Here is a 15,677-nt window from a genome sequence, read left to right as displayed (position 1 = left end):
TTCGTTTTTTTTTATAGATGACGCTATATTTTCTGATTTTTTAATTTGTTGTTGTAACATCACGTATGCACAATAATTAGTGTTTCTACTGAAATGTTCTATATACACAATGCATTAAAATAGAACTTGATTAAAAACATTCATATAATTTCTTTATTTTTTGCTTTAAAGAATGAAATTAATTTTTTAAATGGTTAAATTTCTTAAACTTAGATCAGAAGGCACCTAAGCTCTTGGCAATTCAAAATATACATTTCAATCGTGAGGAAGAAATAACAGCATTATGATATAAAACTACCTTAAAATTTAGTGCGACAAGAAAATCTGTTTCAAAAAATATCAATCGAAAAGAATTCTCTAAGTATAAAAATAATCTGATCACGTCATAGAAGTGACAGCAGATCCTTCTTCCTTAGAAATCTTATCCTCAAAGTAAGTTAAAGAAGCCTATAGGTACTTAAAAAAAAAACAAATACAATCAACTCGGAACAAAAGTATCTCGATTTCAGAAATCGATTCCCTAATCGATATATAGATCGCATCGATTAACTCGCAATAACAATTTGTCGTCGGCATCATATCTATTGAGAATTCGCCTACTTCAATATAATGTATTCGTGCCTTACCTCCGTAGCGATGTAGGCGCTTGTAGCGGAAATGACACGTTTTGATACTATTTTCTTATTCCTTAACATATTTTTCCTGTATTTTGTCAACTAAAATATCGAATGTTTTAACATAGGGTAATTGAAGACTAAACTATTGAATGTATGAAAGCATATAAGCATGTATATGTATAAGAATGCATATCTTCAAATACTTTTCGAGCTAAATTGAGTGGATCAAATAGCCGAAAATATTGACTAAAAAGTTGATTTGATATTTATAAAGTACGCATGTTTCAAAATAAGCAGTTATTTAATTAGAAACGTTTTAAAGTTCGTTTGTTGGCTTATCTATGTTAAAATTATAAACAGACGAAACATGACAGAGACTACCACCTAGGTAGTCATATAAAGCAGACATAAATGTACACACATATAATAATTCCAGCAAATGAGTTCATTAAACCAAGCATAACATCTTTATTGGAGTTGAGGGCTTTAACGGGCGAACAATGTCACACATTAATATTATAATTAAATCATTACATTAATTTACTTACAGACAGAACATAAAACATTCCACAACATTAGCGGCATACGAAATAAAAACGTCTGTGTGTGTCAATTTTGTGTATTTCATTCACACATATGTAAAAAATACCTACATGGGAACTGAAAGGAAATGTATTTTTTATTTAAATATATTGCATTTGAGTAACTTATACATAATGTATGTTGGTACAGTTAATGTTGCAGTTTTGAAGCAACGGTGCCTCTCTACATTCATGCTTTATTTCTTTAGCGGTACGATTGTTTATTGATAAGAAACTAATCTATATATCTGTGGCATCTGGGAGAAACCTGTTAACTCCATTTTTGGCAAAATTTTGTTAGATACATGTTTGATAAGTACAGAAAGCGCAGATTTTTTTGATCCAGACGTGATATCTCTACGTCCACGGGAAGCAGATGAAAAAAATGGTACACTCCTGTTAAATCCAAAATTTTTTGCTACAATCAAGATATATTATAATTATCATTAATATATCATAGTAACTTTTGATGCCAAACCTGATAACTAATAAAACAAGTACATAAATGTTAATTCCAAGCTTTATGCCTATGGACTAAAACTTGTTAAGTCCCAGTTACCGCGTATGAACCAAAAACATGAGATACCTACATGTTAATTATTGAAACGTATCAGATTTGGATTTATATTTCCAATTTGATAAATATAACGGTGACTACTAAATAACAAAAATACAGTGTTATCTCTTAATATATATAAATCTCGTGTCACAATGTTTGTCCTCAATGGACTCCTAAACCACTTAACCGATTATAATAAAATTCGCACACCATGTGCAGTTCAATCCAACTTGAGAGATAGGATAGGTTTTATCCCGAAAATCCCACGGGAAAGGGAACTATGCGGGGTTTTCTCTGAAAACGCGGGCGAAGCCGCGGGCGGAAAGCTAGTTTTAATGTAAATATCTATTTATTTTCATTAATTATATTTTCAAAATAACCACCTTTAGCTTTAATACAAAGGCTAACGTTTCCTGAAGTTTTCGACGATTATCCGTAGCTCCTCTTCAGATATTTTGTTCCACTCACGAGTAAGTGTTGCCTTCAGCGCGTCTACACTTCTGTGTGAAGTTGCACAGGCCCTCGCCTCTAGAATTTACCATACGCTATAATCCATTTCATTAAGGTCTAGTGAATATAGAGGCCATTCCTTGGAACTTATGAACTCTGGGAAATGGTCCATACACCACTGCTGCACATTTGAGGCCATGTGAGATGGAGCAGAGTACTGTTGAAAAGTCCACTGTTGGTCGCCGAAGTGCTGCTGGCTCCAAAGAAGAACTACACTCTCCAAAATATCGCGTCGGTATTTTTCTTGATTCATTTTCACACCTTTTTTACGAAAACGAGAGGAGGTTTTACTGTTGAGCAAATGCCATGCCAAACCATGACTGAATCAGGTTATTGCCGATGGGGGATAATTGATGTGGCTCCAGGGCGACTAAAAGAGTAAACTCTATCGTTTTGGATGTTATGAGACTGTTCAATCGGAAAAATTTCTTCATCTGTGAAAAAAATATTTTTCCACGCTTCACCAGCGGAGCGGGCTTTCAGTAAGCGACATCTTTCAAGGCGTATTTTTTTATCTTTATCATCCAAATTGCTGCGCTTTTCGCAGCTTGTATGCTGTTAACTTGAGCTCATTTTTAACAACTCGTTGCAACGTTGAATGACTTACACCTAAATCTCGAGCCATTTTTATTACCTTGGCTTGTGGATTGCGGGTCAATCTTTATTTGACGATATTATGTCGACAGTCGAAGCCGAGGCGTCCTCGCAGTTCATTTTCTGCTCATCGTAGCGTTTAATAGCAGCAGAAACTAACTGCCGACTGATACCGAGAAGTCGCAGTATCTCGCACTGCCGCTTACCAGCCTCATATAAGGATATTATTGCAAACAATTACTATTTTTTAATTTATTCTCTTCAAAAATAACTTTAAGTTGGCGCCAAATCACGTGAAAATAATATTTAAAAAACAAAAGCAACGCAGCAAGTCCCATTTTTTAAATTTATTATTTTCAAATTTGTCAACGTAATTAAGAACCACCCTTTATATTACCTGTTATCTTGTGTATTGCATTGGCTCAAAAATCTACCCTTAAAGAAATCCACCACAAGTTTTTCGTGCCAGGTCACACTCATTTATTTTCACTTCATTGACGGTGATCATGCGTTGATAGAAAGATTTGTTAAAGAGTACAACCCGAATATTGCAGTTCCTCAGGATTGGGTGAATGTTATAAAAATAACAAGCAAAAATTTCTCGGTGAAACTTATGACACAAACCGAATTTTACGGTTTTTCGAAACTACTGAGTAAGAATTTTGTTAAAAAAAATATTGACACTTCAAAACAATCTCTTGCTTGGAAAAACATTACGCCCTGAACAGGCGGAGGATTGGCGATTGATCCATTAAATCTTAAACCAAAAAGTTTAAAGATTTAATGGATCTTATGCAATTCATTGATCCAGTATATCGCGATTTCTATTCTAATTTGAACCAATCAGCTTCTGTTTTGTAAAACTACTCAGATAGCGAAGAAGATTATGATTAGTATCCAAATGAGTGATTCTTTTGTTTTGGTATTTATTTGATATGTGCCTTTATTTAAATTTTTATTTGCATGTACACTCCTGTTAAGTCCATACTTTTATTAAAATTAGCCATAACAGTGATTCCATTGTGAAATTAACTTAGAAATAAAGAAATATAACAAAAATAACGTTAAATTGTTTTAATTAAATGAATAACAATTAAATAATTATTATTTTTATTTTGCTCATTTTGAGATAAGTCCATTCCACTGCAATATTTTTTTTTTGGTTTAAATCTGATAAAATCTGATAAGTCACATTATTCGCTAAACTACTGCGTCAATTTTGTTAACTGTACAAGCGAAAATATGATTAATATATGATATTTCATGAAAGTATGACATAATTCATTTATATCTTATATCTAATTTTTAGCAGCCAATAATGTGTTAAATTGCTTCTCCTGAAAATTTTACTTTTTAGAGTTAACAGGTGTCTCCCAGATACCACAGATATTCATAGAATAAATAGACCTGTGACCTGATTATAAAAATAATAGGTATATTTGTGTACATTTAAGTTAGAAAATAAAAAAAAAACAATGTCAAGTATCAAAACGATTACCTCCACTCATAAAGTACCAATCAAAACTTGGTAAGTGAACTATGGTTATATCGTATAGCGCAACGGAGCGACGTTGACCCTATTGCGTTTGTGAGTCATGTTCGAGGCGCGTGCGCAGTTCAAATTTCGAACGAGCTTTTAAAACTTATTCCGAGTTTGAATTTCTAGCTGGCAAATAAGATTAATGAAGGTTTTAAAAAAGAATTTGTCACTTGTATGTTGCCAGTGTTAAACTCTGTAGAAAAAAAATAAATGTGTAGATATAAAAAATGAGACTCACGACTAAGGGTTCCGTACACATAAGCTAAAGAGTGTTCTGCAAAAAAAATTCACCCATCCAATAATTTATGATTGCGAAACCTCATTTTTTATTACATGTTGTTATGTCGCTATCAGAAATACATCATCTCTGTAAATTTCAACTATCTAACTATGTATAACGATTTCTTAGATACAGCTTGGTGACAGACGGACAGACAACGAAATATGGTAACACGTACCGTTTTATTTGGGAACGGAACTCTAAAAGTTTTCCCTCTGCATACGGACCTCTAAAAACGGTTTTCTAGTCTGTGGTTTATAAAATCATCATTTATGCGACAGGGCCATATTGACCCTATTGTGTGTGCATGTGTGAGTCATGGCGGCGCGTGCGCAACTTGCGGTTTTAAATTTCGTATGACATTTGATGTCCGAATAGATCGCTAATTTGTACGTACACAGGTAGGTATCATTGTTTGTTTGTTTGCATATCAAAAACTAATATCGTCATTATGATGGATGGATAACTATGGATTTTCTTGCCGGTTCTTCTCCATAGATACTGCTTTCTAAATCGGTGGTAAATGTTAAAATATCTAATGACGATTCGAAAGTGCTTCTAAAAGAAGTCAAATTGAATAAATAAATGTTTGAGTTTGAGTTCGAGTTCGAGTTTGATAATGTTTTGATTATATGACGAAAACAAACAAAAAGTATTAATTCTATCACAAATTCGAACACATTGGTTTATAATATAAATATAAACTTATTATAAACTTTATACTTATTATTGTTCAAATTTTTTGAAGCAATTTACTTTACGAGACGTTTTATTCTTCTGGCATCTGGGTTTAATTTTAACGTTTGTAAGAAACTATTTAACTATAACAACACATTCGTTGCTATAAAAAATAAACATACAATCTAACTACCCGAACTACCCACATATTTTTAAAGAATTCCATCTTATCGAATTTTCAATTGGCTAGTCTCCATGACGAATGGTTGCTATGGAAACTCAATACCCTTTTATTACAGAGATACGCTAAATACCAACTTATTTGAAGATAAATCAAATTTTCCTAAATGCCAGCTTTGAATTTAACAAGTCAATTACGTTCGTGGGTTTGATTTGTAATTATTTGTGTATAATTAATGGTAATAAGTTTCTTGTTAGATGATTTGGTGAAATATTTATTTATTTCATGGAGAGGATTTTATTTGTGTGTTTGTATGTCTGTAACTATTGAGTCGATTTGAGAAATACTTTTTCGAGAATATTTTCGTAAATAATGTTGTTTGGGAGCTTTATATGAAATGAGGTTATTTTTATTCGAGTATCAAAACAAAATAGATGACTGAAGTAAAATAAAGTATGTAATAATGTTTGGTTGTTTGTTACTTTTTATATCCTAAACCAATATTTTTGGAAAGTAGAAAACAGTAACAGATAAATTGGAAAGGTCTTTTTCTTTAATAAAAAAATAATGAGAGATTTATAGAAAATGAACTATAAATATTTATTCATTGATGTCAATGCACTTGCTTCTAAACTATGTCATTTATCTTAGAGAATTTAAATAATTCAAATTTAATGTTTTTTACGAATTGCACATACATTAAAATAACATAACAATAAATCCAGCCAGCACATTGAAGACTAATGCTTATGCGTATCTACGATTACGTTAAGGAAAGACAATTTTCCTCAGGGATTACCTCCCAAGTGGAAGTGCCCCCTCCACTCACTTTCATATATGGACACACAAATTTATACATTCTTTGGATATGCGAAAATGAGCTCTATTCCTTGGATATAAAGGTGTCGATCGCCGCACACAAACCATGGAGTACGTTTATCAGATGTGACATACGGAATTAATTGTATTATTATTGTCTACGTGATGTGACTGTGCGATATGTGCCGGTGGCTTTTTGTTATATTTCTTAGAACAACGTTTATACGGATTTCGGCGTTCGGGGAAGCTTACCTGCCTAGGTTTCAAAGATAGGTTTAGATTTCGGAGCACGTGGTTTCCAGGTTTCCTAAATTCGCTTGAATGTAACGTGGGAATGCATTTTGTAAGTATGGTATAACTGCGCATGTTACAGGATTTTATAAGTGTGTAAAACTATTATTTTATGTGTAGTTTAACTGGACTATAGACAGAAATTATGCATATGATTCAGTATTCTTTTTATAGTAAAATTAAAAGCTGAGAAGTCTGTCGCCGAATTATAACTAATTTTGAAACGCTCTTTCCTGATTTAGCATATTAAAAATCTTATCCTAGCGCGATCAAAGACACAAACATTTAACAGATACTTCCTCTCTAGTATCTCTAAACTTTTTAAATATGAAACCATAGATACCAAAGCCCCATAAAAGTACATTTTTCTATCAGATAAACGCTGGCAATACCAAATATAGCTGTCATTTGTGAATGAAGTTATACAGATAAGCGTATGCGTGTTTTTAATTACTCCTACAAACTTGTTATGAATTATCATTGGTGAAAGGGACGTTGATGTTTATAGAGATATGTTATTCATCCTGGCTTTGTCTGTATATTATAATAACTAGACAACATTAGAAATCATTTGATTGCAGTTCTCAAAGATTAGAGAATTAATTTATTTGGTACATAGTTTAATTAAAATTATTTAAACCGATTTCTCTTTATGTAATATTTCAATTTTATCGTTATTGTTTATGCAAGGGCTGACACCAAATATAACTACTTATAAAAAATCACTCGATAGATACTATTTTCCAATCACATAAGTTAATTAACGTTTAAAGAACTGTCATGTTCTTCAGAACTGCATTCCGTTCACAAATAACTCCGGATTAATAACTTCATTTCATTTTTAAATTATTATTTAATACGAATGTTATAAACTTAATTACCCACAAGTGTCCAGGCTCGCACGACAAATATGTATTTATATAATTACATATCGGAATCTAAAACATTCCAATACCGCAATACGAGAATATGTGCAAGTTTTTTAAGCTGGCAACATTTTAAAAATGGAAATGATACCATTAATAACTTAATGAGGTAGATATTTAATGATACTATTAAGTTTATCTATTAATTAATGATCCATAGTCCATACATACTAACGTCAGCTATGAAAATAAATTTTGTACTAAAAAATTTTAACGTTATATTCTGCACTAGTCTTTATTTATTACTTAAACCGTATTTTACTGTATACCTAATATTATCATAAGAAAGAAATAGATTCTAAATACATTTTCAGTAGATACAAATATTCTGGCTTTAATTCAAATCAGCACCCTGTATTCAGAAATAAGGCAGATTTAGTTAAAAGATGCGCATGCCCTGCTAGTGCTACAAGGTGGAGTGACGACATCCGCAGGGTTGCTGGTCAAAACTGGCGACAACGAACGAACGACCGGGCTCAGTGGCGTGCCATGGCTGAGGCCTATGTCCAACTCCAGCAGTGGACAAATGTAGGCTGATAATGACGATGATGCGCAACTTTACACTGACATAATATCTTCTCAAAACCCCATCAAACATGATTCGCTTCCGTTTTATCTAATAGCATTTAACACCAATATAAATCTACTCATAATTGAGGCCGTACGTCTGTTACGATATTACAGGCTATATAGGGTGTGCAATTTAGCCAATTAACGCAAGGATAGAGCCAAGGTCATATAATGACACTCTTGAATAATAATGCGTTTGATTGACGCTTCCTTAATGTTATTATGTGCGACTTTTACGTTGTGTGTTGTTAATAAGTTAATATCTATATATAAATCAACTACATATTTAATTATTAAATGAAAAAACATGTACAAACGCTTTCGGCCAATACATTTTCATTTTTCTACAGTAGGTAGCCTTATTACATTAGCAATTTTTATTTTTTACGTTTTTTCATTCAAAATAAAATATGCCACCAAATTGAAAACTTTTGTAAAAGGAGATACCTAACATTCGTTTTTCATTTTGATCATATTATAATTTATAACGAACCAAATATGTACCTTAATATGAAAAATAGTTAAAATGTAAAAGTGGGTGTGATAGAATGATTAGTATGAAGAAAACAACTCAAGAGAATATTTTCTTGTTGACAAGTTTATAAATAATAAAATAATATTAAAGAAAAGAGAGAATATTTTCTTGTTTACAAGTTTATGAATAATAAAATAATATTTCTATATTACATAATTTGATATTTAAAATTAATAATAGTGTATGAATCATAGTATTATATAAGCTGAGGTTAATATGAATTTGTAAACAAATGGGGGTTTTACCCGCTATCATGTATTTGTTATTATTTCATTAATAACTGTTCTGTGGTTTTATATCCGAAACCGCTTATACCTACAAATTATTACTAGGATATTCCTTTCGTAGTTTAGAGGTTAGAAATAAAAGTAACAACAAGTTGTTCCAGGTAATCGTGCGGCATATTAGCCAAATCGGTCTATTCGTTTTTAGGCGATAGAGCAACTAGCATAAAAAATATAAACCAGTCTTAAAAATTAGTATTAGATTAAAGTAGCTATAATGAGCCAATAAGATGTGTTAAATTTAGATTGTTAACATTAAAATTGCATTATAAATGTTGCCTACTGTACATATTTAGTTGTGCATTTATTTAATTGTATCAATATCATGCAATCAAAGAATTTATGTTCATAGTTGAAACTAATAACTCAGACCAAATAATCTATACAAATATTATAAAACTGAAGAGTTTGTTTGTTTGAACGCGCTAATCTCAGGAACGATTTGAAAAATTATTTCGGTGTTAGATACTTAGATAGCCCATTCATCGAGGAAGGTTATATATTATCACGCTAAGACCAACAGGATTGGAGCCACGCAGGTGACACCGGGGAGCACAGCTAGTCACTCATAAAACAAAAGCGAAGCGAAAACGTCATAGCATTAATCACTAAAGACACAAAATTACCACCAGGAAAACATGACTTCTGTGAAATGGTTACGAATATGAAAAGAAATGCTCCTTATGGTGTACGCCTTGTAAGGTGTCGCCTCATAAGGAACATTTCATATGTTTGTTTGTCACCGTGTATTACAATCTAAATTTATAAAAAGGTAAACTGACTGACAACACATATTGAGGACTGAGGTATAGCGTAATACAGTATTCTTGTATGTTTAACTCTCTTCAAGAAGAAACATTTTAACTAATTCGACGAAAAAACAATCCTGAAAATTAGGCTTCACTATAACCATAGTATAAAGACTAAAGAGAACTTGGAAGTGATTTCACATATCATATTTTGAATTTTTATGCGGTCTACCGCATAAAAATTATCAGGTATAAATCTTATCTAATGGAAATTAGTGTAGTTACGTAACAGTTTTCAAAATTGTTATAAATTAATAGGGTTAGAAAGTAGAAATTTTGCTCTTAACATAAAATATGTGAACAAACAACACATTAAAAAGATCACAATTTTAATGAAATGCTTGAACACTGTAACAGTTTGTACCGAGTAATTTATCCTATATGAATATTTACTATAATTCCTTTACTAAAACATACGAATCCCATATTGCCTCTACAATATAACAAACAGATCTTTCTAGAAGCCCAATTACAATTCTTAGCTAAATAAGCCGGCACACGCTTGGCCGGTTAATATTTTTTATTCGGGTTTTATTTCATTAACCGCGATAGCATCTAGCCACCCACGCGGGATCATAATGACTTGCCATATCAAACTGTACAGTCGGGTGCAGATGTTTTAGTACCGTTAGAGATAAACTAAAAAAAAATCATGAAGCAATGGTTTTGGATCTGCTCTATTTTGGTATATTATAATAAGTAATTCGAGGATAAAATCGAAAAAAGTAGCGTTATAATAAACCAGGTTCAAATTTAAAATAATGTCTTTTTTGATAATTCAATAACTGCAGTGGAGGAGTGCGCAAATAGTGTGCCGAAGTTGTTTTCTTTTTAATAATCTCTTGTTCAAATTAGGCTCTTTATATTTACTGTCTATTAATTAATGGAGTTTCATCTTAAAGATAATGTCTTTAATTGTAAATAATTACCATACAAATCCATACTAATACTAGCGGTCCGCCCCGGCTTCGCCCGTGGTACATATTAACGTTTTCTCTACATAAGAACCATCCTCGTACTTCAAGGAATATAATAAAAAAAGAATTATCGAAATCGGTTCAGCCGTTCTCGAGTTATGGAATTACAACGAAAAGTGGCATTGATTTTTATATATTAGATTTCAAAGCTGTAAAGTTAGTTTGTTTGTTTGAACGCGCTCATCTCAGAAACTACTGGTCCGATTTGAAAAATTCTTTCGGTGTTTGATAGCCCATTTATCGAGGAAGGTTATAGGCAATGCGGGTGAAACCGAGGAGCGCAGCTAGTAAAATATAAATCATAAAAAACTTTTTCACATGACTGTACGATTGTCGAGTTCGTGTCCCCTACACTTCGGGTGAAAGTTTTAAAGGTCGGCTTCAAATTATAACTATACTTTTATTTGGCTACTAACCCGAAAATTGGACCAAACTTGGCTTAGCCATTTTTGAGCTTGTCTTATTTTAGTTGCGGATAAAATTAAAAATAAGGTAAATGTATAATAATCTTTTCATATCTCTACACAAGCAGGCAAATTCAATTTTTCCTTTTATTGTTTAAATTAAAAAGAAGTATAGATTATGAAATTTAACGAACTATGGTAGGTACTAGGTAACTATGCTTATTTTAAGGTATCTTTTCTATACATATTATTATTGAGCACTTCGCTCAATAATGTAGTTTAAAATAAAAACATTTTAGCTAGTTTTTCTGTTACGAATAAGTAAAAAGATCAACTGTATTGTTTTTAATATTTTAATACGTTAAAGGTTTAATTTAATATATAAAATATCATTATAAACATTAACATGATTACATGTTTGATAAAAATGAATGCATTGCACTGATGCATTTTTACACCATTGCTGAACCGATTTCGATGAAACTTTGTAGCAATACCAAAGCGATCATACAAAAAATAATTAAAATATATACTTAACTTCAATAATCAGGCACTAATTAAGTTGTCACTACCCTTTTACGATTAAAGAATGTATAATTGTGTTATTGTGAATGTTTTTGCATATTTTTTTGTTTTATACTGTAGTCCTGTTATGGCTGAACTCACCTAATTAATTATAACTTTTCACTCTTTAATATAATGCATATTAATTTTTAACAGGTTCAGTTTTTTTTTATGACGATGTTCAGTTTAAACGAAATTGTATTCTGTATTGATATGGTTAAGGATTGATTTTAATCGTCAGTTATTTGGATATATTACCTTTGTATTATAAATAGCATGAAGTGATATTCCATGAACAATTTTCACTTGTGCATTGGAAAAACTCAATAAATTACGTAACGGAAATCGTATCTCCGATTCATTGAGATATACTTATGGAGACGACACCGCCTACGTCACTAATGTTCCGCTCAACATACGCCATATGGCGTAACTGCACGCTCATTTTTTATTTGTTTTAAAGTGAAACGCATCAAATATGCCTTCGTGTGTTACGATATTGCACAAATAATACAAATAATACGGAAAAGTGCAAAGGAATAACTTTCATCGGTAAGTGGTAACTAGATAATAATTTTTAAAACTTCGTTAAATAAAAAAAAATGGCGCACAGATTTTGTTCGTGGTGTCTTCTCCATACGTAGTAATATTATCTCAATGCTCCGATTTGATATTTTTAACAGTATTTAAAAAGTTTTACATATAATTATGTCATCTGCGTAATAGACATATTATTTAAAAATCTCGTGTCACAATGTTTCACCAAATTCATTCTAAACAATTTTTATGACTTTTGTTTATATTTGCTAGGTATGCTAAAAATAATGGTTTTAACTATTTAACCCCAAAGTAGGTATGTCCTGTCAGATAAACATTTGCCGGGTATATATAAATCTAGTCTTATTTTTTTTTATAATAACGGAGTTAATAATAATGATATAGTTATAAATTCTTTTATTTTCTTGTTCAATCACAAACAGACAATTCCATTTATGTATAAAATGTTAAGATTAATAACCAAATTGTAAATGAAGTAACAAGGCGTTTGTTACATTTGAAATTCAAATAAGATTGCCTTTTTATGCTTACTCATGTAGCTTGGGCGGTTATGAACGAAATATTTAGTATAACCATAGTATGTATGGCTTTTAATATTATTTGGTGTGTTCATTTTTATAAAAAGGCTAGTCTATATATAATTAATCTTATAAAACTCAAAGGTGACTGATATAGTGATCTATCAACGCACAGCCCAAACCACTGGACGTATCGGGCTGAAATTTGGCATGCAGGTAGATGTTAGGACGTAGGCATCCGCTAAGAAAGGATTTCCCGAAATTCTTGCGGGAACGGGCAAAAACGGGGATGCACGTACAAAGTCGTGGGCGGAAGCTAGTTGTATAATAAGTGTATAAGTAGCTTTGTGTATCTTATGGTTTACAGCTAATTGTTTCGTCGTGTTCGTTGAATCATCTTAATTTCTGATAAGTGATAATGGTAATGTAAAAGATAAAACTTTAAACCTTCGCACGTCCTACGCACGTTATTTGCGCGTAACTAAATCTGTATTTTATAGTAGGACGCGTGAGAGAAAGTAAAGCATATCTAAAAACTAATAATCTTACCGTATTGAATAATATTTTAATATGGTAATTCTCAGTTATATCAAACTATTACTGAAAATAATTTTAAACGTCATACAAAATACATTTTCATCGAACTATATTTTACATATACGAATTAAGTGCATAATCAATTCATTTTATAACTTCATATTGTTATGATAGATATTTATACCTATATAGTATATATGTACCTAGATAAAATAGAAAATCACTCACCTAGCATTTTGCTCAAATCAGCATTGTGCAGATCAGGGTTCTCATCAGCCAGCTTCTTTCTTTCCACCTTCGCCCATACCATGAAGGCATTCATGGGTCTACGTATCCTCGCCTCTTTGAGCGCTTTGGCCTGTCCCATTTTAGTTGTAAACGGCGCTCTAGCATACTGCTGCGTCGAGAAATCTCTAGATTCGTACGGATTCCTGTAGTCGTATTGCGTCCTGTAGTCGAGACCATAAGGCAGCGTTGACCAGACGACCAGTTCTGGACTGGTCTGGTCCTGCGCGGAGTCTGTGCTGTTTTCAACAGCCCCTTGGACGTATTGCTCGTAGCTTCTGTGGTAAGTGGGGGGAGAGCCGATGCCGGGGCCTCCGGAGTCCATCATACTGTGGAAGAGTTTGATCATTAGAAAGTTTAAGTTGCAAAACTAAAATGTTCAAAAAAAGGGAAGTCTGATAGCAAGGGGATAAATAAATGTGTCATAGGTATGTAAAAAAACCTCAATATGCATACATATATAAAAGAAGGTGGGTATACATTCCGTGTCAATTTATTTATAATATGACACTTTACACTGTGTTCAATCCTACTAGACCAGAATATACGCGAAATACTCAGGTATATAATATGCATGTAATGTTATACGATAGAACTATGTTTACAATGTACTATGCTCATATTAGGTATAATGCAGAACTAGTGCATCCGAGCTTTGCGTATCGGTGGAATTCAGAACGTAATCGGTGTCATTTCGCCGGTATACCGGTATCAGCAACGATATGAGGAAACGGCGGTAACTCGAGACGTTTTATCTTTACAGCTAATCGATTGACGACGGAATAGGAGCTCGACTTAGGTGGTTTCTAAGAGACGCGTCGTTGAATTGCACTTTTGCGGAATTCTCCGTGGAAAGTTTTGCTGCGTAATTTGTTGTTTCTTTTTGCACAGACGAAGTTGTAATGAGGATAAAGAAGTATTGCATTTGAAGAAATATGAAGATTGAAGATTCTCTGACATGATGTATAGTATAAAGTATTGTTCTACGGAGGGGCGTATAAATAATTTTGTGTTAATTTAGTAAGTGTTATGCAAATTGCCTAGAGAATGTGTTCTTGCGTCAGGTACCTAGCATTCGAATCCTTCAGGGAAGTATTCAAAATGTTGCTTTGAAGAAAACTTAACTTCCACAAGACTTCCACTATCATTCTACCAATCAACAAACCTATATTTATTATTATATATTTATTAGGCAAGTAAAACTCGATACAACCTACCACATAGGCAGGTACCAGGTAAACAAAACCTCACAAGAAGCAATTTAGAATTTATATGAAATTTACAACAATATCATCTATTATTTACTCCAACGTAAGTAAAACCCGATACAACCTACCACATAGACAAGTACCAGGTAATCATAACCTCACAAGAAGCGATTCCGAATTTATATGAAAGTTAGCGCCTCACTCGACACCGCTCGTTCTGAGAACGCAAGCGCCGCTGTGGGAATCACTTTATTATTGCCATTATGTGTTCTCTTTTTAACCGACTGCGAAAAAGGGGATTTATAATCGATGTTATTGAAAAATAAATAGTTTGAAAAAGAGGCGGTTTTATAAAGAATAGATAAATATGAAGCATTTGCATGGAAGAATAGGTTTAATAAAATTATTGATCAAAAAGTATTTCTGAATTTTTATAGAGGAAATCTTGGAAAAGGCTTACGGGTAAACAATAATCAAAGGGGATTATAGAGTAAAATAAATTATAGTAAAATTTTCAGTGTCAAGTAAAAAATAATTTATGATTCAATTCGTGAAACTATTTTTTGTAAGGCAATGAATTATTATAATAAATATTATTAATAGTCGGATGACATGCAACCTCTAAAGCTATATTATATAAAAATTAAATAATAATAATGTCTTAAGAGATTTGTAGCTTCTGTAGTAGATGAATTAGTAGGTAGGTAGATATCTATTCCAAAATATGCTCAGACTTTAATTTCTCTCTGTATGAAATTTCAGACGCAATATGACGTTTCTGTGTGAAATAATAACTACCATACAATATAAACATGTACCTTTACGTCCAAATATCCATCCATTAATTAAAAA

General features: G+C 32.2%; 1 protein-coding gene across 1 annotated transcript in view; it reads right to left on the bottom strand.

The window, feature by feature from the left end:
- LOC123701829 (transcription factor Sox-17-alpha-A) overlaps positions 1 to 15,677 on the bottom strand; it is a 109,803-nt gene that overhangs the window by 71,455 nt on the left and 22,671 nt on the right. The window contains exon 3 of the mRNA XM_045649408.1: positions 13,561 to 13,946. Within this exon, the coding sequence (XP_045505364.1) occupies positions 13,561 to 13,946 (386 nt within the window). The remainder of the gene's footprint in view (positions 1 to 13,560; positions 13,947 to 15,677) is intronic.

Source organism: Colias croceus, chromosome 22 (genome assembly GCF_905220415.1).
Source record: "Colias croceus chromosome 22, ilColCroc2.1".
Classification (NCBI taxonomy): domain Eukaryota; kingdom Metazoa; phylum Arthropoda; class Insecta; order Lepidoptera; family Pieridae; genus Colias; species Colias croceus.
The sequence above is the reverse complement of the archived record's forward strand: the minus strand, read 5'-3'. Positions and strand labels throughout refer to the sequence as shown.